The sequence below is a fragment of the Gracilinanus agilis genome, chromosome 3, assembly GCF_016433145.1.
Source record: "Gracilinanus agilis isolate LMUSP501 chromosome 3, AgileGrace, whole genome shotgun sequence".
NCBI lineage: Eukaryota > Metazoa > Chordata > Mammalia > Didelphimorphia > Didelphidae > Gracilinanus > Gracilinanus agilis.
This window is the reverse complement of record NC_058132.1, coordinates 346,833,152-346,860,839: the sequence shown is the minus strand read 5'-3', so window position 1 is coordinate 346,860,839 and position 27,688 is coordinate 346,833,152. Positions and strand designations below refer to the sequence as shown.

The following is a 27,688-nucleotide window of genomic DNA, read 5'->3' as shown; positions in this document are numbered from 1 at the left end:
ATCTGGCCTCAGACATTTCTTAGCTGTGTGGCCCTGGGTGAGTCATTTAAACTCAATTGCCTAGTCCTTGCCACTCTTCTGCCTTGGAATTGAATTGATATCTAGTATCAGTTCCAAGGCAGAAGGTAAGCGTTCCACAAAAAAGTAATGATGCTTGTTGTATATGAATAAACTTTTATTGAATTTTAGACAATTAGAAAGAATAAAGAAATACAAGAGAAGATTCTCTCTACAGAATGACCGATACAGCTTCCTGAACAACACCTGACAGTGCCTCTTTTACAATGTCAGAGAATTTTCCATTTACTTTATAAAAGTATAGACATTCATTTCATTTATTTAAATTTTTACAAAGCCAAGAGCAATAAAATGGAATATTAAGTAGTACACAAAAGCAAATCCCAATCCGTGCAGATATTGGAAATATCTGAGAGGGTGAGGTTTGGAGTCTGGCCTTCTTAAAACTTATCCTGGTGGAGGGAGGAAGTTTTTTCTTCTTTTTTGTGCAAGAAAGGCACAACATCATGTCAAATCATGGCCCATGGAGGCCATCTCCAGAGATGACTACACTGATCAAAAAGAAAGTATATGGTAGGGAGGGTGGAAAAAAGGTAGTAGAAAGGGAAGATAAGAGACATCCTGGAAGAACTGACATTTATATGAATTATGGATCCAGTATTCTAGAGAAGCTACATATTAAGTAATCACATCTCAGGAGCAGCTATTTGTGCTTTTAGCAATCTGATCTGATTAAGGCTCCACAGTTCCCTGTGGGCAGGTCTACATAGCACAAAATAATGTGGACAGCTGGCAAATTTCCCAGTGAATTTGGGCTGTGTAGAGACCCAAGCTGGTTCATTCTGGAGAAAAAGAATACTTTTACAGTGGTGTGAGATGCCTTTGGGTAAACCCCTGTGCAAAATGGCAACCCTGAGCTGTTACAGAGATTGAGTAGGTCTTCCTTACTGTGAACAAGACTATATCATAAACTGAAAAAAAAAAAATAACAACTATCTTCGCTTTCCATTTTGTCTCTGCCTTTTCTCTTTACCAAAAAAAAAAAAAAAAAAAAAAAAGATTTTTCTCTTTAAGAAACACATTATCTCTACCTCCCTTCCAATTGCCTAGTAACATCTGTCAAATGAGAATTAAGTTATTTGCCTCAATACATGAGGTGTGCTGCATTCCTCAGGTGATAACAAGGGAGACCCACAGACAACCCCATATAGAGAAAGCGCCCTATAATGCTACAGTCCCAGAAGGTTGCCTTCCCTGAACTGCATGAACCACAAAAGAAAACATAAAACAGCTCTTGGGTGATGAAAATGTGACCTAACTCCCTAAGCATAAACATTGATTCTCAAACCTTTACCTCTTCTTGCTCAGCCTCACACCCTCCTATCCAAAAATAGTTCTCTTTCCAAAATATTTTCTTCCCTGGGGAATAATGAATAAACAAACAGATATGTTGGCTATGGGCATAAAACCAATCCTAGAAAGAAAAAGCAGTCATTGATCTGCAACTACTAGAGAAATAGCCTAATATGATGTGGTTCAAGAGAAGAGATAAATAAATAAATACAAAGGGAAATCTCAATGGAGCTACCTTCTTTTCTCCCTGCTTCTCATGAAGTGTTGTTCTCTAAGTGTGTGTTTTTGTCACTGTGACTTCTGGGGGGTTTCAGTCTTAAGAGTTTCTGCCTTTCTCTCTCTCTCTCTCACACACACACACACACACACACACACATACACACACACACACACACACACACACACACACACAAAATAGTGGAAGGCTAGAATATCACTTCTTTAAAAGAACCTTTCTTCCAAAGTGGTTTCCGTTATTCAGACACCACCTGGTCATTTTTTTTTAAGAAAGAAAAAAAGGTAAGTTAGATAAAGATTAGAGAATAATCCCATATGGACTGGAAGTTGGATTTTACCTGCCCTCTGTACTTCTTCCCTGGACTTGGCACATCTGTGAGATTCAACTTTGTAATAAGAACCTCATGAACTCCACAGGGGAGAATGGAATCTTCATGCTGGGGGTTCTCTACCTGCCTTTTATTTTTTTTCCAAATCCCAAGACAGAGTGATGCCCAGCTCTTTCCACTCCATTTTTTAAAACTCATGTGAAGATGAGGAAACCCATCTCTTTTCCAGCATTCTACCCCTTCTATAGTGATATCTTCTTTTCCTGAACTATCTCAGCTCTATACTAGTGACCCTGCTCTGCTCTGGGCTGGCACCATGACTGGCACTGCACCAATTCTCTCTAGCGTGGTTTGGCTCACGGCATAGGAGTGTGTGTGTTGTGACCGAGGCTTCCGGCTGATGGACCCATTGCTCCTGGACGTGGCCTGTGGTGAGGGTGCTTTGTTGGCAGTCACAACCAGAGTTTTCACTGAAGGTGGGACCAGATGGCTTCCATTGGCATAGATAGATGGTATATTGGCACTGCCTGAGTGGAGGGAGAAGGACTGGTGCAAGTCCCCTGGGCGACCATAAGACTCCATGGTGTGATGAACTTTGGGGTTGTTGTTCCAGTAGCGACTATTGTAAGTATTAGAAGAGGTCAGTGTGTTGTTCTCTGAAGACGAGACCTCAGCATGGTAAGCTTTGGCAGATGAAGTGCATTTTGGTGGAAGGTCATCTTCCCTGGAAAGAAACAATGACACAATTTAGAATTTAATCAAGATTTGTTTTCTGCTGTTACCCATGAACTCGGCTTACTCAAGCCAAGGCTGAAATTATCTTTGTTAACACAAACTCTCTTGTTCTGGCCTCTATGGTTCAAGAAGGACATTGATAAAGCTAGGGAGTGTCCAGAGGGGAGTAACTAGGATGGTGAAGGGCCTTGAGTCTCTATCAAATAGTTGAAAAAACTGAGCAAGATTAACCTAGAAAAGAAAAAACTCAGAAAGGTCACACATAGTAAACACAATAAATGCTTTTTCATTCATTCAGGATGGCTTTTTCAAGTATTTGTAGTATTAAATGACAACTATTACTTGAAGTGTTGTCACATGGAAAAAATGATTATATTCTATTCAGTCCCAGAGGAAAGAATCAAGAGCAATGAATTACAAAATGGTAAACTGAGGCTTGGTGCCAAGAAAAACTTCCTAACCCTTCCTAACCATTAGAGTTAGCCAAAAGTGGAATGGTCTGACTGAGAAGTGACATATTGTTCCTCTGTGAAAGTTTATGAATATTCATCATCATTTATGCTGCATTGAGGATTCCTTTCATACAGGGGTAAGACTAGGTGGCTGCCACAGTCCTCTCAAACTCTCAGATTCTATGATTCTAGTTCAGTCTCCCATGACATTTTACACTCACAAATGGAATACTAGACAGGGAGGCAGAAGATCTGGCTTCTAAAAGGTCAAAGAAAGAAGAAAAAACCATTTATACAAAAACGTAGCAGCTTTTTTGTGGGAGTAATGAATTAGAAATTTGGAGGATGCTCATCAAATGAGGAATGGCTGAACAAGTTATGGCATATGAATGGTACAGAATACTATTATGCTGTAAGAAATGATGAAGGGGATGATTTCAGAAAGATCTGGGAAGACTTATATGAAGTGCTACAAAGTGAAATGAGCAGGAGAATAATTTATCAATATTGACAGTATTGTAAAGACAATCAGTCTTAAAAGACTTAGGATTTCTAATCAATGTAATGACCAACCACAATTCCAGAAAGCAATGATGGACCTCATCTATAGATTGACCAATACCATTTTTTTGCATTGGAATGGTCTGCCTGAAAGGTAGTGGATATTTAGTCCGTCACACATTATTTATGTTACAGTGGGGATTCCTTTCATAATAGTATTGGACTAGGTGGCTACCTCAGATAAAAATATTACATGACCAATAAAAAAATTACTTTTGCTTGACTATACATACATGTAACGGGGTTTTTATTTTTCTTGATTTATCAGTTGCAGGGGAGAAAGAGGGTGGAGGGAGAGAAGGCTAATCTTCATTTGGAAAAAAATAATTTTTTTAATTAATAAAAAGAAGACCTAGGTTCCAGTCTATGTCCTAATACTAACTCATGCCCTCCATTCCAGTCCAAGTGGTCTACTGGCTAGTCTTCAAACATTCCATTTTCTACCTTGGTACTTCTTCATAGGCCATTGTTGGGAATAGCTTGAAATGCACTTCTCCCAGTGCTTTTTTGGAATACTTGGTTTTCTTCAAGGTTTATTAACTTGTGACACCCCCATGGGAAGCTTTTCCTGATAACCTCTAGTTATTCTCTCTCTCCTCACTTAGTTGTGTATTATTCTATTTACATGCTGTAACTCACTGTAGAATGTAAACTCCTTGAGGACAGAGTTTGTTTCTGTTTTGTTTTCTTTTTTGTTTTTGCCTCCTAGAAGCTAGCCCAGTGCCTTATACATAGTAGGTTCTTAATAAATGCTTAGTAAGTAAAAATAAATAATAAATAGAATGGGTTGGATTAGACTCATTGTGCCTTGAAGAAATAACCTAAGTAATACTTTAACTTAGGTCATAGACTTATAGCTGGAAGAGACCCTAGAAGTCTTTAATTATAACTCTCTCATTTTACAATAAAAGTACATTTTACAATAAAAGTAACTGAAGTTCAGAGTAGAGAAGTGATTTGTCTAAGGTCACATAGGTAGTAAAAGAATAAGTCACTCAAGTCCAAAACCTGGCACTCCAAATCCTCTATCCCTAATATCAATATGGCCTTCAGCAAATAACTTCATCCCTCTAAACTTCAGTTTCTTTATTTGGGAATGGACTAGATGATCTGGAAAGTCCCTTCTTAATTTAAAACCCATGTTCCTCTTCTCTCCCATAAATGTAGGTTATGAACTTGCAGTGCTGTCCAGGGTCTCAACTAATACCTCCATTATTCTACTTTACCTAGTATAAGAAGAAAAAAAAAAGAATCTCTTGGATATCACCATTTCAGGAACTAGTTGATAAGTGGCACCAGTGAAGAAGAGATTAATTCATTATCTGAAATAATCCAGGTGGACCTTCAGAACTTAATCAAATCAATTTAATCAGATTCAAGTGAAGGTGATGTTTTCCTTCAGAACTATTCCCAGAAGAGGCAGTGTTGTTCAAGAGAAAGAACACTGCATTAGAAGTAACAGGATTTGGGCTTCAGTTCTAACTATTCCTCTTACTACCCGTGTGACCTTGGGCAGGTTATTAATATCTCTGACCCTGAGTTTCCTCATTGTTAAAAGAAGGGATTCTGCTAGGTAATGTGAAGGTCCCTTCCATCTCTAAATCTATGATTCTGTGTGTCATACAAGGAAGTAACAAGAATTTAAGAGCAATAATAATGACTAACATTTATATGACACAGTAAGGTATGCAAAGTAGCTTACATATGTTTTCTCATTTGAGATACATTTCTTGAGAACAAGAAATTTACTGGTCTATTAACCTATTCTTATTCTTAAGTGCACACCATCTTGCCAACAAAATAGGCCCATGGTTCTCCTCAAGGATCAATGACCTAAGTGTAGGGATCCACTCTAGGAGCATTGAAGAAGTAATTTGCCAATCATAATTATTAGGTTAATATCTTATATTTATATAGCACTTTACAGCTGAAATTATTTCTATATCTACACTCTAATTTGCTATTTATTATTCAGTTAAATTTAATAAACATTCATTAAGTGGTCACTATGTGCAAGGACCCTTATAGATGCTAGGAATACAGAGATAAAAATGGACAACAGTACCTGTTCTCAAGGAGCATGCCCTCTGCTGGGGCAAAAACTTGCCAAAACAGAACTATACTCAAGATAATTTGAGGTGGGGGAGAGCATTAACAGCCAGAAAGGTCCCATGAGATGATGAATACAAAGGCCCCTTTGGAAGTAAAAAGTCCTTTTCAAAGGTAGTTGTTACAATGATGAAGATGATGATGGTGATGATAATAATAATAACACCTAATTGGCCAGAAGCACAATAATCTGTATAGGATACAGAGCAAGCATTGTCATCTTCACTTTCCAAATGAGGAAAGTGAGGTTTTAGACTACCAAGTGACCAATCCTAATTTGACACAGCTAATAAGCAATGGAGTCAGGTCTCAAATCCAGATTTTCTAATTCAAAGTCCTATGTACTCTCATACTACCACCATCATCTACTGGGCCAGCCTATTTTACTCCCTTCCAATTCTAGGATTCTAAGATCATATAATTCTTTTGATTAAAATCTGAATCATTTAGCATAGCGAGTCAGCTAATTTTAGGCCACTGAGTACTTAAACCTGTCCAGGTGTTACAGATAAATCCATCAATAAATTAGGATATTGAACCTTTGCTGTTATTTCTATTCTCAACATAATGATGCATTTATTTATCAAATAGTCACTGTTCTTATTATTAGTCCCCTTAGGTAAAAAAAAAAATAACTAGACTTAGGAACAATAGAGTAAATACAAACAGAATTTCACTTTTTGCCAGTCTCACTAAATCAGAGGGACAATGCCTGGTTAAATGCAAAATTGGAAAAAGAAGTCAACATAGATACCACCGGCTAAACAGATGATCACTGATGGCCTTCAGTGGTAATATCTTCACAAATAAAGTGAAGTGAATAGTTGAATTTAAGTTATCCCAATACATCAAATTTTCAAAATACTGTTACTGAAAAAAATAAATGTAGCTTACACTATCAAGATGTGTTAACTAAAGCTTGACTTCAATTTACCTGTAAAATAAATGTGTGCCTGGAAAACTGTCTGCAAGTTAAGATCTATTATAAAATAAGATTTTTTTCCCACTAACTTTCATCATAATTTCAGATGAGCTTCCAAGGCACGATGGGGTCAGGAAAGGAATGCCTCCAAGATATAATGAGAAACACTCTTAAGAAACCTAGCATTTACTTCAAGAAAGATACTATCATTATTAGGTTACAGTCTATACGGCATTTAATTCTTCCACACAACTCTAGTAAGAAATTTTATTCAAATGGACAATTAATCCATTTGACCTCAACACATTCATTAAACATATAAGGTTTAAAGTATTCCATTTACTTAATTTCCATTTCACTGTGAGTTCTCATGGATAATAATATAGGACTTCTTTTTCTTCACCATACCATGTCTGACTAAAATCTTTAGTGTCCAATATTCTATTTCCAATAACATCATCAAAGAACAATTTGTTGGACAGATGCTATAAACCTAAAAAATTTAAGAATATATACCCGAATCAGATCTTGTTTCACTTAATTTATGGCTCTATCATCCAAAAATTTGTATAGACCTTCCCTGAGGCCATTTATATTTTCAATCTAAACTACCTGATGGGGAAAATGAATATTAGTATTATCTCACATGGGAAGACCATCAAATGAAAGGTCTTGATATTATTCTTCATCTCATACATAAATTTATTTCATCACATATGAAACTTTCTCTGAATTGCTCTCTCTAATGTCTCATCTCTAAAATGTACCATATTACATGCCAAGCCATACCACAATGGGAGCATTGTAGCCAAGAACCTGGCCAAGAGCTACCACGAATAAATTCTTTTTCTTCCTACACAGGTATCTCTGAATCTACTGATACAATAATAATCATAACAACTCACAGTTATATGTGGCATTTTAGGATCTATAAAGTTCCTTACAAATTGACAGTGTATTACATCTGCTGGGCCATTCCTGCTGCTTGACAGTTCTTCCATGCTATTCCTATTAACTCCTTAGATCATTCTCCATAGCAGCTGTCAAAACCTTTTCTTCTTTTCTTTCCAGTTGGGAGAAAAACTCCAATTTCATTACCACCCACCCCTGTTGCAAATAATTTAGCCTCCTATTTCACTGAGAAGACTAAGACCATTCAAAAGGACATCCCCACATTTCTCCTCCTCCAAAAGTCTCAGTATTAATTCCAAGGCTCTCTTCCTTCTCTCTGGACACAGAATTATTCCTATTCTTCACTAAGGCTTGCCTCTTTACCTCAGGAGATCTTAGCTTTTTTTATGTCATGGACCCCTTCAACTAGAGAAATCTATACATCCCTTCTCAGAATAATATTTTTAAAATGTTTAAACTAAAACAAATAGTTTCAAAGAAAATCAATTATACTAAAATACTATTATCAAAATGTTAAAAAATAATTATGGACCCTAGTTTGAGAACTCTTACTTCACCTATACTTCTGCCCTCTTTTCTTCTATAACCTTCAGAAATTTGCTCCAGCAACTACCCTTTTCCTTTTACTTATCTACAATTTATCTTTCTTCATTGGCTCTTTATCATATGAATACACACAAATTCAGATCTCCCCAATCCTCAAAAAGCCCCCCTTTAGGGGGATGTGGCAAAACTGGGACATTAATGCATTGTTGGTGGAGCTGTGAACTGATCCAACCTTTCTGGAGAGAAATTTGGAACTACGCCCAAAGGCCATAAAATTGTGCACACCCTTTGATCCTATAATACTACTGCTGGATCTATATCCCAAAGAGATGATTTAAAAAAGAGAAAAGATCTATTTGTACAGAAATATTTATAGTACCTCTTTATGTGGTGGCAAAGAATTAAAAATTAAGAAGTTGTCCATCAATTGGGGAATGGCTGAACAAATTGTGGTATATGTTGGTGATGGAATACTATTGTGTTAATGATAAGCAGAATGATTTCAGAAAAAGATCTACGTGAACTGATGAGGAGCAAAATAAGCAGAACTGGGAGAGTATTGTACACAGTAGCAGCAATATCGTCCAGTATTGTCCAACTGTGAAAGACTAAGCTACTCTCAGCGATGAAATGATCTGGGATAATTCTCAAGGACTTATGATGGAGAATGCTATGATGGAGCATGCTATGTATCTCCAGAGAAAGGACTGTTGGAACTGGAGGCAGATCGAAGCAAACTATCTTTCACATCAGTGTATTTATGATGTTCATTGGTCAACAAGGTTACTTTATATTAAGGAAGAAAGTATGATCCTACAGGTTGATAGCCAGAGAACAGGAAGGAACCAAAAGTCATAACCAATCAATCAATAAGTATTTCTTAATCTTCATCCCAAGCACTGGGGATGAAAATATAAAGAATGAAACAATCTCTACTCTCAAGGACTTTAAATTCTAATGAAAAGAACATAAGGGGAAAAGGTAATCTTTGGCAGAGCCTGAGCACAAGATGGGAAATGGGTACCTTCACCAAGACATATGCAGACTGGTTTTGCTGAATTTTAAAAAAAAAAAACTCTTTGGGAAAGGGAAAACTTGCTGGGGAGGCCAGTGTAGAGGCATGTTTTTGAAAGAGCAAAAAGAGAGGCAATGTGGCATTGATGAATAGTGTACTGGTTTTAGATGCTAGAAGACATAGTTTTAAGTCCCACCTTGAACATACACTGGTAATGACTTTGGCCAAACTACTTCACTTGTCAGTGCTCTAGACAATTTTCCAAGATTCCAAGATGCAGAGAAAATACTGGTAGATGAAATGTCCTTCCCTGGGAGCTAGTTATCACAGGTCTGGTCCCTATCCTGATCAATAAAAAGATTTTTTGAAAAAGATGAAGAAAGTGGTTCTAATATAATATTAATTGATTCACTCTTTGACTAGGCTTGTGTACTGCGTTAGTGATGGATTCTATTAATCATATATTGTCCCTTCTGAAAAGGGTCTATCTATACAAAAATATTTATAGCAGCTTTTTGTAGTGGCAAAGAATTGGAAGTTGAGGGAATGTTCATCAGTTGGAGAAAGGCTGAACAAACTGCTGTACATTTCAGTGATGGAATACTATTGTCCTGTAAGAAATTATAAGTAAGATGGTTTCAGAAAAACCTGGGAAGACTTGAATGAACTGATGCAGAGTGAAGTGAACAGAACCAAGAGAACATTGTATACTGTAGCAGCAATACTGAACAATATTCAATTGTTATTGCCTTAACTATTCTCAGCAATACAATAATTTAAGACAATTCCAAAACACTCATGATGCAAAATGCCATCCTCTTCCAGAAAAGAACTGATAAGTCTGAATGCAGGTTGAAGCATACTATTTTTCATTTTATTTTCTTCATGTGTTTTTGGTTTTGTTTATATGTGTCTTCTTCCACAAAATGACCAATATGGATTTTTTTAATTGTCCCTTCTAATATTCTGATTTAGAAAGAAAAAGGAAAGTTGGAAAAGTGAACTCATTCATTTAGACAAGATTTGCAGCCATGTTTGGCAATTAGGAAAAAACCAAAATAGCCATCTGATAATGATATTATCATTTGAAGATCTGACCTCAAATCTACAAAATAGTCAACAATCTAGGATGAAGTCTCAGAATTAAAAGAAAATTTTTTTTATCATGTTATGAGATCTTTTGGATGGGATGGGACAGCATGCATATTTGCACCTTTCAAGTTTGTCCTAAAGAAATTATCCCTAAGATATTGACAGTAGCCTCAAAATCTATACTAGGACCTGAGAAATGATGCATGAGTATTATTAATCATTGTTGTACTCTTAAAAACAATGGCTGAAAAACCAGTGAGGAAGTTTTCTTTACTAAGGTGAACAGAAATATAAACAGGGACAGCCAACTTGGAGCCATTTCACCAAGCCCCAAACTTAGACAAACCTTATCTCATTAGGAATCTCTTCCTCCTCTTCCTCTTTATTTCTGCTTCTCCAGTAAAAGAATGCCACAAGCATCAAAATAAGACAAAGGATGACAACAATCGCAGCACTACTAACAACTCCAGCAATGACACCAATACTCCTGGGCTGGGCTGTGACATGCATTGAAAAGAGAAAGAACAACAGGTTGGCCCAACATTACATAAACATGAGATGCTACCAGAAGAAGCATTTAACATTTAGTATGTATAATTGCCCAGGCAGTTTAATTCATACATAATAGAACTTCAATTATCTGGCATCTCCATGAACAAACTATTTAAGGGGCAGCTAGGTAGCACAGGCCTGGAGTTAGGAGAAGCTGGGTTCAAATCTGACCTCAGACACTTCCTGGCTAAGTGGCAAGTCACTGAACTCTAATTGCCTAGCCCTTGTCACTCTTCGATTTTAGAACTGATACTAAAATGGAGGGTATGGGTTTTTAAAACAAGCAAAAAATCTAGGATTTTTATTCTACTTTTATGAAAGACACAAATGACATAATAATTTATATCACAGATTTTTATCCCCCCCCCAAAAAAAAGCAATTCCTAGGATTTGTCACAGGGTCAGCATAAATTCAACCTAGTTTCCTACATTTTCTGCATATATAGTAGTTGAATGAAAAGTTATCATCATAATGTGACTTCTAAACCAGTGTGATATGTGGAGAGAGCCAGTCTCGGAGTCAGAAAGACTTGGGATCAAGTCCTACTTTTGACAAATCCTGCCTTTGTGACCTGAGGCAAATCACTAAACCTCTTAGAACCCCTAGGCAACCCTCTAAAACTACAAGTTGGCAAGGAAGATGCTAAATCACTCTTCCCCCCCTCCTCACTCCTCTCCTCTCTGGCCTTTCTCATTCAGCCCTTTCCCTTGGTGCAAGGTCACCAGAACGGATCTCACATTGGACTAATAAGACAGGAGTTGTTAATTCAGTTCTTCCTACTGAGATAGAGAACTGCCAGGCCTTACCCCCTGCCTGGACTCTATGTCCTCCAGACCTCAGAAGTGCCAGCTGACCTACTGATGTAATGTAAGGACCCCTAAGCATTACCATCAACAACACATTTGAACTTTATCTCATATGCCATTGCTCATAATTAGAGTGTGAGCCCTTGAGAGCAAAGCCAGTCTCTTTTTTAATTACTAATATCCCAATTCATTAAAAATATTTTTTGGTAATGTAACTGGGATGGCATTGAATAAGTAGATTAGTGTAGGTAGTGTTATCATTTTAATTATATTGGCTCTCCCCACTCATGAACAAAATCAGAGAAGTATATTAACATAGAAGGGGTTTTATCCCTAACCATTAAGTAATCATTTATTAACTAATTCCATTAGATTGTGAGCTCATTGAGGGCAAGGATTCTCTTTTGCCTCTTTTTGAATCTCCCAAAAGCTTAGCATTGTGCCTTGCACAGAGTAGATGATTAATAAATATGTATTATATATGTAACTCTGTACAGTAAATATTGACTAATCAGAATACCCCATTTCTCAAGATCCCTGGTTGAATCCATGCTAACACTGGCCTTGGATAGACTCACGTGAAATGACCTGAAGATCCAAAAGACAAGTGCTGGTCCCAATGGCATTAGAAGCCACGCACTGGTATAAGCCAGAAGAAACGGAGCTGATATTACGGAGGGTGACTGTTCCATGGATTTGGTCTGTATGGATAATAACAAAAAGAGTATTTAGGAGCTGAAAAGAGAAGGTGAATTTTTTTTAAGACAACTCTGATGATTATTTCTAGCCAACAGAAATCAAATTGAATGTGGGAAACGTTTATTAAGCACAAAGGCTAGGGATACAAAGATAAAAATGAAACAGGTCCTCCCCTTAAGGAGTTTACATTCTACTAAAAGGATACAACATATAAACAAGGTAGTAAGTAGTAATGAACATACAGAGTTGAGGCAAAGCTGTTTCAAAATTTCACTCAGGACAGGCTTCATGTAGGTGGCAGTACTCTAGCTCAGAATTCTATTAGGTGAAAAACAGAGTGGATTTAAGGCAGAAGAGATCAATTATGACATGTCATATAGCCCTACTTCATCTTTCACATCCATCGCTTTCTATCCACTTGCATGGCTTCTACCCAGGTTCAGATTCTTAGCCCTTTCCCCTGAACTACTGCAACAGCCTCTTAATTGTCTTCCCTGCATCAAGACTATCTCCACTTCCCATCTATGCTCTACATACCTAAAGTAACATTTCTAAAGTGTAGGTCTGACCATGTCATTCAAGAAATCAAGAAATCCTAGTGACATCTAACATTTTGGGTTAATTATAAAATCCTGGGTTTGGCATTTTAAGCTCTTCTTCTAACCTGGCCCTAGCCAACTTTTCCAACTTCCTTAAACACACTCTATGATCTAGACATACTGTTCTCCTTGCTGTTCCTCATGTCATCCATCATTCCATTGCCTTTCTCTTTCCTTAGAAGTGATTGCCCATTCAGCCTCTAGAATGCTCTCCTCTCCTCATCTCCATTTCTTGGAATCCTTGGTTTCCGTTAGGATTCATGTGAAGTACCACTTACTGTATCACATTTTTCTCAGTTCTCCCCAAATGCTAGTGCCTCACCCTCCAATATTACCTCATCTCTGTTTTAGGATGAAATATAAACTCCTCTGTTTGGATTTTAAAGTCCATCACAACTTGAATACAGCCTATATTTCTATCTAATTATATATTACTCTCTTTGTAATCTACACTCCCGTTAAATTGTCCTTTCTGTTCCTGACCCAGTGAATTCCATTCTTTATTTTCATGTCTTTGCACTGGCTGAAATATACTGCATCTTTCCTTCTCTACCACAAAATATTTCTTCCTTCAAGACTCAGCTCAAGCATCACCTTCTGCATAATTCTCCCAGCTGTTACTTATTACATATTTACTTTTATGTATTAGCACACATTGTCTCTCCTGATAGAAAGCAAGCTCCTTAAGAGCAGGATTCCCTTCATTTTTTGCCTCTGCATCCTCAGTGCCTAAGTATAATGTCTGGTATACCACCAATTCTTAATAAATTCTTCTTGACTGATTTGACTAAAATGTTAATTATGTAAGAAAATGAAAGAAGACAGGAAAGGTAGGCAAGCAACAGAGAATGGCTTTAAATGCCAAGTTGGGGATTTTATATTTCATCCTACAAGCAAAAGTGAGCCACTGAGGATTTATGAGTAGGAATAAGACTATTAAGATAATTTAGGAAACAAACTGGAGATGGAAATAAGAGGGGGGACAAGATAATGTCTTAAAGGAGCTTATGAGTTAACACTTTCCTTCTTTTTCAGTTGAATTTTTGGAAAATGAAAGTCAGACTAATACAAATATTATCAGAAAACACCTGTAATGAAGTTCTGAAGGGGTGCTATAGCAAAATAAATAAACAAATCTTCTTAAAATCTGTACCTGATAGCCACTTCCCAGCTATGTGACCCTGGGCAAGTCACTTGACCCCCATTGCCCACCCTTACCAATCTTCCACCTATGAGACAATACACCAAAGTACAAGGGTAAAAAAAAAAAAAAAATCTGTACCTGATAAATAATCCCATCTAAGACATTCAACTTTTGCCTGAGGACTTTTAGGCCTCCTCACTACCTTTTAAGGAACTGCATTCCACTCTTTAACTGCTCCAATTGTTAGAAACCTTTTCCTTACCATAAAGCCAAAATCTATCTCCAATTTCCACTCATTGCTCTTAGTTTTTGAACCTCTCTGTTCACTATGGTCCTATGATCTGCTGAAACCCAGGTACTGTGAAAGGTGAATCCTTTGTTCTCTTTGCCTAGTTGAAGTTAATGCTTTGACAATAACTTAAGTATCCCTACTTAGTACCTCACTAGATTGTGAGGACAAGATTAACTCTCCTTTGTCTATCTTTTGATTGAATCAACACAAGCTTGAACTAGGTGGAGGAGCTCACAAACCACTTAGTGAGTTCAGGCCTTACTTGATGCTAGGTGAGAAACCAGCAAGATACTTATATCAAGAGCTCCACCTTTTCCCCCAAACTCAAATAGCCAGAAACTTAAGAGTTCACACACTCAGAAAGGCTTGAATCCAAAGCTGACAATTTGGAAACCCTGATTGTCCCTCATGAAAAGGGGGAGGGACAGGAAACCACCATAAAAGCCATGAAAATCCCTGAGCAGTCAGTCTGGTGAAGGTGACTCTAGTGAAGAGTGTCTCCTGGAGATAGTCTTCGGGGGAACTTCACTGGAGACTATGGCTTAGACTGCGGCTTGGACCATGGCATCAAACTTGGATTCTGACTCCTGGACTACATAGTTGGGTGAGTGAAAAGGGCTGACTACTTTCCTAGTTTCCTAAGAGACTAGCTTCCATCTTGGAGGAGGCTGGTAGTGGCCTCCTGGCTTAGTACTAATATAGGTATTTTCTCTAACCTCTCTCACATTTCTCTACTTTATTGTTTCCCATTTTATTTTTATAAATAAACTTCTGACTTGAGATATAATAACTCTGGCCACCATGTTATTTCACATGATTTAAGTCCAATCACAAAATCTAAATCTTACAGTACACTATATCCATGGTAGCTACGTAATTAATCAGAAAGTAACATAGTAAAAAGGAAGGGAAAGGGGAAAGAACTTCAATCCAAAAGTACTATATACAATGGGGAAAAATTGGCATTTCTTAAGTAAAAAATCTGCTGGTTTCTGTCCAAGAAAAATAATACAGTAATTGCACATTTCAGTTACTATTAAGTTATATAGGGAATAAGCTGAATTAATTACAACCATTTTCACCTGAGACATCTTTGTGAAAACTAGTATTCTAGAATTCAGGATGCTACTCTCTACTCCAATACTAATATTATAGTACTGATGTTTCAATAATGTAACATTTCTGCAAATCATGTATTTGCATAGTTGTCTCCCCAGGAACTGTAATGAAAATAATTTCTTTATACTAATAATCACTTATCCAGAGGTCAGAGTTTCAGCAAACTCAATTGTCTGAAGTAGCTACAAATCTGGAAGTTAATGGGGGGGAAAATTCAAGAATGAGCACTGATGAAAATAGAAGACACAAAACCCAAGCATTTTATGCCTAAGAAAGAAGTGTAGTCATGCTCTCTTATTTCAATGGATCTTAAATCTCATCCATGTTCCTCCAATGGTGCAGACTGCCACCCACCTACATCTGCTCATCTTCTGAAACTTATCCATGTCTACTTAAGTCAAGTGATCAACAAGTATTTATTAAGTACCTACGCCCTAGAGGTACAAATATAAGCAAAAAAGAAAAATAGTTCTTGCACTTAAGGAGCTTACATTATAATGGGGGAAGAAAATATATAAAAAGGAGCTGAAAATATATGCATTGTGTCCAAGTCCAAAAGAGTCTGATACAGGGTCAAGAAAGGAATAAAGGATAGCCATTATTCTGGGGACCTTCTCCTACATGTCTTGTCAACTTGTGGATATCAATGGATGGAAGAACAAAACATTCATCAGTTTTCCATCATTTTCATCCTGTAAACTAGTCCATCTTCTTTTTTCAATCATAAAGTTTTTTGACAATATCCTTTATGTTTATTCCCTTACACAATTTTTGATTGGCAGTACCTTACAGCCTATTCATTTCCCTCTCCACTGCTCTTGAGTAACCCACAATTTTAACCCTCTGGAGATCATGGTATTCAATGATTTGAAACTATACAGCATCAGTAGGAGAATGTTCTGATGGAGTTCACTATTCATCCACAGTTCCTATCTAATATATAGAAATTCATGATTCATGAAAAAAACTTTTCCCCATTCAAAGTAATTTTACTTACACGCCTAAGATTTTGTTATCAAGCTTTCCCTGGCCACCTTCAGTTCTATCCTGAACTAAAAATGGAAGGTGGGAGACAAAAAGTAGAGGCTATAGATAACAGATTGGAAGGGAAGTGTGTACTGAATGCAACAAACAGGTAGACACAGGGGAGAAACTAAATAAACACCAAGCAAGATAACAAAGCAGTGAGGGAATTCAAGGAAAGGGCAAACTGAGTACTAAATATCTCCGAAGATCCTTGAGGATATCTATAATGATGACCCTGAGTCATCAAGAAAAGGTTAAATTGTGTTTAATATACTTTATTTACTAAAGTGAGGGAAAAGGTAAAGTTTAGATATCTAAAAGGTTAGGCTTTGATTAGATTGCAAATTCATTTACCCAGAATGCCCCATTCTCCCAAAACATCTGATAAATAAGGCCTCTCTGGACATTGGAAACATTGGTTGGATGATGCACTTTCTGGTGGTTTCCCTGTTCTCCCATGGACAACGTTTTTGTTTCTTATTGTTAATAGCCTTTTTTAGGTTGTAGTGTTAGGGTCCAAGAGTGATACTCTACTGTTCTTTCCTCTGTAGCATGCTATAACCTACAAAATTCAGGTCCCTGTGATTTCTATCAGAATGGATCCTTATACTGGCATTCCAACTCACGAATAAGTAATATTCTAGGAATTTCTTTCTAAAGCAGTTGTTTACAACTGGGAGTGTATTTTCAAATAGAAATAATGATATAACAAATTTCCATTGATTAGGGAAAGACTAAACAGATTGTGGTACACATCCGGAATGGAATACTATTGTGCTAAAGGAATACTATCATTTCTTAAAGAATGATAAATATGAAGAATACAATGAAGCATGGGAAGACATAAATTAGTATAGAGTGGAATTAGCAGAACCAAGAAAATAATAAAAATGATAACTAAAATAACATACATTTCAAAAGCAAAAACAATAAAAGCCCATGAAATTGATTGCTGTGTATATATAATGGCAAAGTTTGGTCTTGAAGCAGAAATAAGAAAATACACCTCTCTCAGTTCTTTGCAGAGGTAGGATGCTGTGAGAATGAAACATAAATGCATTGTAAGATTCAATTGATTGGTTTTGCTGAATTACATTTTTCTCTTTCTTTTTGTTTTTTGTAAGAAGGGAATGCCCTTTGGGTAGAGGAAGGAAAGAAATATATCTGGAAATTAAGGCAAAATCAAAATAAAACAATTTTAACTCAAAAATAATATTATAAGTAATGGCTAAATTTCTAGGATTATCTTCAAAATTTTATTGAAATACTGAAAATTTGCCATTAAAAATGATGGGACATAATGCCAATGCAATTCTTCTAAAAAGCAGAACAATTGTTCCAAATGAACTCTTTTTTTTTTAATGTGGAGGCTTAACAAAAGCAAATTTTGAGGAGGTGGTGGGGAAAGAAGAGACAAGTGTAACAGACTGTAGATATTCTGAAGGAGCACTTCTAGGGGTTTAAACGCTGCCCCATTGGTTCTATAAATCTAATTTCATGCTAAAAATTAGGGATTCCCTTTCTCCATGAAGCAGAAATATCACTAGCACTGTTTTTATACTTATTACCACAATCCAAGTTTTTTTTTTAACTCACAAATGGAATGAAGAGCCTCCCAAGGTAACCTGGCAAGAATGTGAAGAACAAGGAAGGGTAAAGGAAGTTTACAATGATGTCTTAATGGATTCAGAAGAAACACTGTCCAGGTTACAATTTTCTAAGCTATAGCAATGAAGGAGGGAAACAGTGGATAAGATTCTCTTGGAGAGGAAGAAGAGGGGTGGGGAGGGGGGGGAGAGGCGAGATATTGAGTAAGACAGTCTCTTCCGGCCACCAGGTGGCACCATTGGCCCAAGACAACTTGTTTGCTACAGGAAGCAGCTTTGAAAGTGGTTGCACCTGGGTGAAAAGTAGGTTAGGTATCCTTAATTCAGAAAATGCCTGAAAAATATTTTGTGGAAAACATTATGATAACAATGAAACAATACAAAATTAAACAGAAGAGAGGCTCGTACCAAACATTTTGGTCTTATTTTACTCCAAGTTCCTTTGACATATTCCAGCTAAAATGAACTCAATCACCATTCTTAAATTTCATTTTGTCTTCACCAACTCTATGCTTTGGCATACACTGAACAGAGAAGTGACTCTGCCTCTTCCATCTACTGAAATGTTTCCCATCCTTCAAGGCCTGGCTTAATAGCTACTACCTCCTCAATGACCCACCCAAGCTACCTCAAAATAAAAATGATTTATTTATCCCTCCCTCGTATCTCTCCTACCATATCTTTTAGTGTTAGCAAATTAAAAACTGCTTTTTTTCATCATTTTGTGCCCAGGTCTTAGCTCTCCTGTTAGACTCTAAACTCCTTGAGGATAGATTCTGTTGTTTCCTCTTTATATCCTCCTTAGACTTAGAAGCATCTTTTACATGGTAGGGAGTTAATATTTGTTTGAAATTAAACAGTACAGTGAATCTTAGCTATGTGGAAAGCAAATCTGGATAACTTAGGGTAGTCTCTTACCTAAACCTAATCCCCAGATACTCTAAGTGGAAATGGCTAATTCAACAACACATGTACCCCAGGTGGACCACCAACTTCTACTTTCTTTTTTGCTATGTCAGCCTGACCTGAGTTTTCTACACTAAACATTATATTGGGGAAGATGCAACAATCAGGACTGCTAAATATTCTCTTCTCAAAGTGGTAGATTCCATCCATAATTCTGGTAAACTTCCTTTTACTTCCATTACATTAATGAAATGCACATTTTCCCCTGAAATATCAAATTAAAGTTTCCAGGTTTGACAGAACAGCAGTTACCCATTTTCACATCAGTTTTAGTAAATACCAGAGCCTCACCTTTCAAATTTTCTTTGCCAGGCTCTTTTTTATCCTGAAATTTTCTGTTTCTGGACTGTAAGACCTTCAAGAGCAGGGACCTATGTCTCATCTAGATGTTGTAGCACCCTCACCCCAGAGCCAGTACAATGCAGGTGCCTGATATTTGTCTTCTGAATTTCTCATACGTTTCTTTTGTCTAATAAAAATTTGTGCTGAGAAAAGCTTAACCCACCCCTTGCCATGTTTCTCAAATAACAAAAGCCCAGTTTTAAACTTTCATTTCCAGGGAAGGAGAAAATTGGAAGGTATTATAGTTGTCATCCTCATGCCCCTAGAAAGCAGATCAACAGGCAAATCATTGTAATTATGGGTCTTAAGACATCACAGACACCAATTTCATAAATCAGGCACATGCAGAGAGGAAACAACTACAGTTCTGTTAACATAAAAGGTTAAGCATATACAGAACAACAATAAAGGCAGCATCTTTGGAAATTCTTAATGCAACATTATTTTTCAAAAACCACATGGCAAAAACAATGACAACTAAACGTTTTTAGGCTAAACTTGGTAGCATTTATGATAATAGCAACAATACAGGACTGTGTCTGCAAATACAGTGACCCCTCACCTATCGCAGGAACTACATTCCAAAGACTCCTGTGATAGGTGAAAATCTGCAAAGTGGCAGGAGAGCAAACAGACCGATGCTACAGTCACTGAGCCAATCAGGGCATAGGATACAGAACACAGTGCTGTGGTTGGTCTCCTTTGCACAAGCGGTAGTGGTGTACTGCATTTCCATTGTGTAGAGGATGGTATTCATCTGCAAAATCCTGCAATATGGTGAAAACTCCCCAATACGGAATTAGATTTTTTTTTTAAACCTAGAAAACAGTGAAACTGCGATAAGTGAACTGCAATATAAGGAGGGAAGACTGTACCTTGTGTAGCAGATGGAGGTAGCCTGGGGATGTTATCCAACTTTTCCCAGAGATATGTTGGCCGGGGAATGCCTTCTTCTGAACTACAGATCAGTATGACATCACTACCTATGTCCTTGGATCCTTGAATGCGACAGAGTGGGACAGAAGGGGGCACTGCAAAAGGAAAAGAAAATTATATTCATAGCAGCTCTCTTTGTGGTGGCGGCAAAGAAGTAGAAATTCGGAGAATGGCTAAACAAATTGTGGTATATGACTATGATGGAATACTGCTGTGCCATAAGAAATGATGAGGAGGCTTTTTTATAAATTTGGAAAGAACTACATGGGCTATTGAATAGCAAAATGAGTAGAACCAAGGGAACATCATCAAAAACAGATACAGATTCAATACTTGAAGAATAAATTGTGAAAGCTACCTCCAGAGAATGAACTCAAAAATGGAATTGAAAGACATAATTTATATATACATATCTGTCTCCTAGATGAGGTCTTCTATGATGTGGGGAGAGGTAGGGAGGCCTGAGACACATAAATAAATTCTACTAATAAAAAAGTGGAAAAATTATATTAAGTACCCCCTAATTCATACCAAGTGATAACCTGGGAATAATCTCCTAATTAAGTATGTGCACCAATAGCTTCACATTAGCATTCCTGGAGCCCAGACCATGGCAATGATCACCTTCCAGGTAAGACTGGCTTAAAAGATTATAAAAGCAAAGACATAAAGCAGGAAGAAACCTCAGAAGCCTTTTAGACCAACCCTTCATCTTGCAGATCAAATATGTCATTGAGGTCCAAGGAAGTTAAATTAAGCAACCAGGTCACACAGAGGATAGAGCACTGGAGCCTAGAATCAAGAAGACCCAAGTTCAAATCCAGTCTTAGACATTTACTAATTGTGTGATCCTAGCCAAGTCAATTAACTGCCATTTGACTTCAGTTTCTTCATCTGTAAAATGGGGACAAATAACAGTACACTCCTTCCAGGGATGTTTAAGGACCAAATGAGATGATATTTATAAAGTACTTAGCATAATGCCTGACTCATAGCAAGTGCTACAGAAATTTCTGTTATCATCATCATCACCACTATAGTTATGTGACTTGCCCAAGGTCACATTGGAAGAAAGCATCAGCAGTGAGATTTGAATCTAGTTTCTCAGACTCCTGTTAATGATCTTTCCAAAGCACTTGCAAGAGATTGTGAGGTGGATTTGCTTTATAATTCATTCTTCTCAGTCTAGTTAAGAGTACTACAAAGTGATGCATACTTACAAACTATCAACAACATGCTAGGCATTTTATGAACATCAAGACAAAAAAATTAGGTTTTAGGTTTTTGATCCAAATGAATTAACAAACTACAATGACACAAAGGAAAACAAAAGAGAATATTTACCGAGGAAGTTAAGAAACAACCATGGAATAGGATTATTAGATTTATTTCCCAAATCAGAGAGAACATGGCAATATTGCTTGAAGTCCAATTCAGGGTCATATCACTCTTGCCTTTCCAACAACTCTTGTTGCCTCTACTTTCAAACACCTAACCTTCATCTCCCACGTGTATGTTCCTACACTCATGGAAGATGAAGAAAGTGTGCTGATAACTGATAACTGTGCCCAGCTCAACACCACCAATGGGAGAACAGCTCCAAGCACATGTGTGTACACTGCCTAAACCACCTTAATAGAGAGGATGGAAGGGGGAGGATCATGAATCATGTAACCATGGAAAAATATTCTAAATTTAAAAAAAAATTTAAATGAAAGAAGAAAGGACAATGGGAGGCTAGGCTGAGGAGGAAGAGGATTAGTTATGATCTGACTGAGTGATGGGATCAATGACATGATTTTAAAGTATAGTATTAAGTGTTCTTTTTAAAATGTGCAAAATTGTCCATTTCATAATATAATCAGGTTTTTGTGTTAATTTGGGGAAAAAACAAACCCTCATAATTCTACTTCAAGACTGAGAGGGAAGCAGCATAGGGTAAAGGAAGGAGCACTGGATTTTGAAGTCAGAGAACCTGGGTTTGAATCTTGAGATTAGTAAGTATTACTATCTTGATGGTTTGGGGAAAGTCGCCTCATTTCCCAACACTCCATCTCCCTCATTTTACAAATGAGGGATAGGACTGGACCAAATGATCTCTCAGGTACCTAGGATCCTACTGCATTCCAACTCTATTCTATATTCCACTTGCAAAGACAGGTCATAGGCTAAGTAGGAAGGAAAGGATCTAGCAATGGAATAGTACTTACTGACTTAAAGAAACAATAAGTATCCAGATCCCAGTTTAGTGAAGTCACTCAAGAGTAGAAAATTAAGGGGGAGGATTGGAAGAAATGTAAATTGGGGGGAATGGTATATGACTAGTCAGCAAACAGCCAGATTAATTAAATTAATAAGAGCAAGGAATTTACTAGAGGCTCTCTACTCTTTGTATCACTATTCCTTATTTAGGATTGTTTTACTGTTTATAGAGCACCTTCCCCTATATTATCTTAATTGGCCTCATTTGATCCTTATGACCACCCTGTAAGGTACCCAAGGGGCAAGTATCACTCACTACTTTCCATCTCTATAGAAAGAGAGTATCCTACATAAATTTTCATAATCTCACCAAGTCCCAGGTGGCTCTTCCTTCTGTAATCTTCCCTTCTTAAACTCCAATATCACCCAAGTCAGCCTGCCAGACCTCTTCAGTAATAACATGGGTCAATGTTTTATATTGATTTCAGAGAAACTAAAAATTTTTTAAAAATATTTTCAGGAAAATTACTCTAGTAATGATGCCACTTTCTATCTGTGACTAAAACCTACTATGGCAAGGGCAAGAGGTAGTTGTAATCCTAGGGAAAGACTTCTCCTTTGATAGTGATATTTAATAAAAGGTCCCTCCCTATACTCCTTACCCCCTCTCTAGGATCTTACTTCCTGCCTGGTCTTCATCAAAAAAGTCAACTTTGATCTAGAAAGAACACAACTAAGTGAGAAGTTAGCATAGGGTAAAACATGGGGTAAAAGCCCCAGAGATGATCATGAAAGAACAGGCGGAAACCATCTAATAGGGTAATCAAGGAAACCAATATTCAGGAACAGCAGTTAGACCAGGTCAGAATCTCATATACAATGATGACAAAAAAAAAAAAAAAAACTTGACCACCGGCCCCATTTGAAACCCACCTAAAACGGTAAGCCCAGTGACCCCAATATTCCTTCCACCTGTGTCTGGGCGGTTATTGACTAAGCACTGGTATGTGCCTGTGTCCATCAGTTGGGTGTTGTTGATGAAGATTGAAACATTAGTGGCTGGCATTGTGCCTGTAAATCCTACTCTACCATGGAAACGTGGGGCGCCATCAGACATCTGTCCAGCTTGATACAAAATGACCTGCAATAAAAAAAGAGAAAAAAAATTAAATCTACAACTGAACCTTCTCCCGGTCTATGACAGAAGTTACTTAGGTAACTGTGAGTATTAACTCTTTTGTGTCAGATCACCCAGCAACAATCATAAATCCTGGTATGGACGAAAGTCCCTCTAGGCCAGTGGTTCTCAAACTTCTTGGCCTCAAGATCTCTTTATCCTTTTAAAAAATGACTTTGGAAAAAGTCAGTGTAGACTTTTTTTTGCTTGACTACACATGACTTGACTACATATATTTGGTATTATCCTTTCTTTTTTAACTTCAGAGAAGATGAAGTGGGAGGAAGAGAGGGCAAATTTTAATTGATCAAAAAAATTTAATTTCAAAAAATATTTGAAGAGTCCAAAAAGTTTTGTTATATGGAATATGCATATATAAATCTTTTCTGCACTATTAGTTAGAATTGAAAAATTTAAAAATATGTATTGATTAATTTAACAATAAAATATTAAACCTATTATATGTTAGCATAACATATACTTTTATGAAAAAATAACTTCATTTTCTAAAAAATGAGAAGAGTGGCACTGTTTTATATATTTTTGCAAATCTAATGTGTGACTTAATAGAAGACAATTAGATTCTTATATCTGTTAGTACATTTATTCTTATTTCTGTATATACTTTTTTAAGTATATGAAGAAACTAGCCTCAAACAGATATATAGCTGGAAAAGGGAGGCGTGTTCTTATAATTTTTACAAAGTTATATGATCCAAATTCTCTCCCTTCCCTCCCCACAAGGGAGGAGCATTTTAATAGGTTAATAAGGTTTCAGTATTGTTATGAGTTTTTGACCTCACTGATCCCTTGAAAGGGTTTCGGGGACTCCCAAATCCTCAGACAATACTTCTGAGAATCACTACTCTAGGCTCTAGACACTCATCTGTCAAATGGAGATGATAACTTTCTTCTGCCAGTTCCACAAGAATAGAAATAATATCCTTGAATGTAGTTAAATATAAACCTTGACTAGTTTCTTAAAATCATCAGAAAAAAAGTTTTTAAAAGCCCCCCAAAATCAACCTTTCCCATGACTGCTGCATCACAGAATTATAACTGTAGTTAGAATTTTGAATGCTGACTAATATCCACATCAAGAAAGAATAATTAATAAATTTATGATTTTTCTCTTTAGAATTTTATTACCAAAAATAACTGTTCCTGTAACAGGTCTTTAACAAATGACAGTCATTTATACTTTATAAGCATGTCTGAATTTCATAGCACGAAAAGACAGGCTCATCAAATACTTTCATGTGCTAACACAACTGAGTGAGTTAAAAGATTAATATCTTTAAGTAGAGAACTGTATATAAAAGCACAATTTATTAACTTGCTAATTTTTTCACAGCAATGAACATTAACGGGTGTTGGGTCTTTAGCTAAAAATAGATATAACTGGCAGTAATGAGCATTAGTAACCTGAGCAAGTAAAATACTAATTTAGTGAGTCATAGTTTCAATTTTTACTTGTATACACCTTTTTTTTAAGACTGTCATTTCTTTCTTACCATAATTCTACCTAATTTTCTTGAGCGTGCTAATGTACTTCTGAGAACTTTGGATGAAATCTGTTAAATAAGTTCAAGCTGTATTATTATTATATTATTTCTTTATTATTAGTGTTATGACACGCCTTCTACCCCTTCTACCGCTAAAGTCTAACTCTGATACCACATTCTGGTTTAGGAATGATGCTGTTTTCTGAAGGTCTATACCAGGGGTTGGCAACCTTTTTGGCCATGAGAGCCATAAACGCCACATTTTTTAAAATGTAATTTCATGAGAGTCGTACAGTGCTCACAGTGCGCGCTCCTGTAACAGTGCCTGAAAAAAAATTGACTTTATGGCTCCTGCAGAAAGAGTCATAGCTGGCCCTCAAAAGAGCCAGATATGGCTTGAGAGCCATATGTTGCTGACCCCTGGTCTATACCATGGAGGATAATCTCTGGGAAGGTGCCACAAAGCTGGACTAGCTTTGAGTACAAGGCTGGCAAATAACTATAGATCTGTTGTCCAAAGACCAGCAAAGCCAAGGACAGAATGGCTTATTACAGGGTTGGAAAACAAAACTTTTTCAGCCGCAGTACAAATACCATGATAGGATCTCAATCCGCATGGGTGGCAGGTATGACCCATGGCAATGAAAAGCCTAACTTCCCAAGTGTCACAGGAATAACCTGACTGATGTCACCGACTCCTTGAAAAAAAAAATGTTAAAGTGGTATAACATGGATTGGGGAGGGAGGGGAGAGGGACGTGGTTCAGGAAAAGAGGCAATTAGTTCCAAAGTAACAATGTCATAAATGGGCACCCATTCAAACAGCACTACAGTGATGTTACCATAATGGTAAGTGAAGTTTAGTTACAAGGTATCAATCATATTATTCAGGAGGAACATTAGATGGGGCTACATTGATTTAGATATGCCTGTATTAAAATACAAAGGTGTCTTATTCATCAGGGTTTATTGGCCCCATCTTTACCATATACTTTAGTTTCCTTCAGTGCTCATTCTTCTTACTAATTTACGAGGATAGAAGCAGTAAAAACTTCAGTAAAGGCCTTTTACTCTTGGATAATTTCCAAGTTGAAATTCAGGAGAATGGGTCTATTCTCTCTGATGTTCTCTCTGTCTCTCTGTCTCATGTCTGTGTGTGTGTCTCTGTCTGTCTGTCTCACCAATTCAAATATATTGGATATAAACAGTAAAAACTCTGGGAGGGGCCAATTTGGTTCATTTTTTAAAGTTGATATCCAAGGAGGATGGGTACACACACACACACACACACACACACACACACACACACACACACCAGGGCTATTGGAACAGGAATTTCCACTTGTATCAAATTGGACAGTTTGCTAACTCTTGGTAAGTACCTAACAGATAAGAGATGATCCAGGTGAGATAGAAATATGCTATTACATTGAACAACAGTACCTGTTCAGGCTGGTTGGCATTGGAGAGTGGGATGACCATCCAAATAACATTTAGGTTAATTAGTGCAGCACTAGTGGTGAATGTACAAGGCAGTACTGCTGTCTGGCCCCGAGCTACTTGTATGCTTCCTGGGCTTTCCAAAACATCTAGCGATGAGGCTATCCCTGTAAAACAAAAAAACACGAGTCAGGTGCTTGCCTCATTCCTGCCAACTTCAAAAATAATTTCATTAACAATGTAATAGAGACAATGACAAAAGACAGAGTAGACATTTTTGATTACATGAAATTGAAAAGGCTTTTATGCAAACTGATTTAATAGGATTAAAAAGGGAAGTGATCAACTGGAGAAGACATAGCATTTGCTACATATATATATGAGGGTTTGCAACTGAAGATATGTAGACAACAGAAAGAAATATTTAAGACCAAATGTCATTCCCCAATAGATTAATGGTCAAAGGAAATGAACAAGCAGTTCTCAAAAGAAATCTCACAAGCTATTAGCAGCCATATGCTATGAATTACTAATAACAGGAAAAATGTCAATCAAAATTACCCTGAGATTTCACCTCACAACCTCAGCTAACTGACAAAGATTTAAAAAAAAAAAAGACAATAATAATCACTGTTGGAGGAGTTATGGGAAGACAGTACATTCAAGTGCTGTGATGGTGGAACTTTCAATTAGTATAACCATTCTAGAAAACAATTTGGAATCATACAAATAAAGTAATTAAAATGGCCATACCCTTTGCCCCAGAGACCTCAATGCTAGGCACATTCTCCAAAGAAGTTTCTGACAAAAAGAGAAGCTCTGTATGAACAAAAATATTTATAGCAATGCTTTTCATGGTAGAAAAGTCTGGAAACAAATCCCCATTGACTGGGCAACAGCTTAACAAATTTTGGTATATGAATGTAATGACAAATTAGTGTTCTGGAAGAAATAATGCACATGAAGAATTCAAAAAGCATGGGAGGCCTTATAAG

General features: G+C 37.0%; 1 protein-coding gene across 4 annotated transcripts; it reads right to left on the bottom strand.

Moving 5' to 3' along the window:
* Positions 1–1,809: 1,809 nt before the first annotated feature.
* IGSF11 (immunoglobulin superfamily member 11) lies at positions 1,810–26,750 on the bottom strand. 4 transcript variants are annotated; one of them, XM_044666764.1, is made up of 6 exons: positions 26,697–26,750; positions 23,506–23,713; positions 20,310–20,465; positions 12,218–12,341; positions 10,628–10,693; positions 1,810–2,661 (listed from the first exon to the last, which is right to left on the bottom strand). In XM_044666764.1, the coding sequence occupies exons 1-6, from the start codon at positions 26,733–26,735 to the stop codon at positions 2,217–2,219; spliced, it is 1,038 nt and encodes a 345-aa protein (XP_044522699.1). In that variant the 5' UTR covers positions 26,736–26,750; the 3' UTR covers positions 1,810–2,216. The 4 variants fall into 4 exon arrangements, with proteins under 4 accessions (XP_044522699.1, XP_044522697.1, XP_044522700.1 ...); XM_044666762.1 differs by having other exon boundaries at positions 10,628–10,778; positions 12,219–12,341; XM_044666765.1 differs by having other exon boundaries at positions 12,290–12,341.
* Between the last annotated feature and the right edge of the window lie 938 nt (positions 26,751–27,688).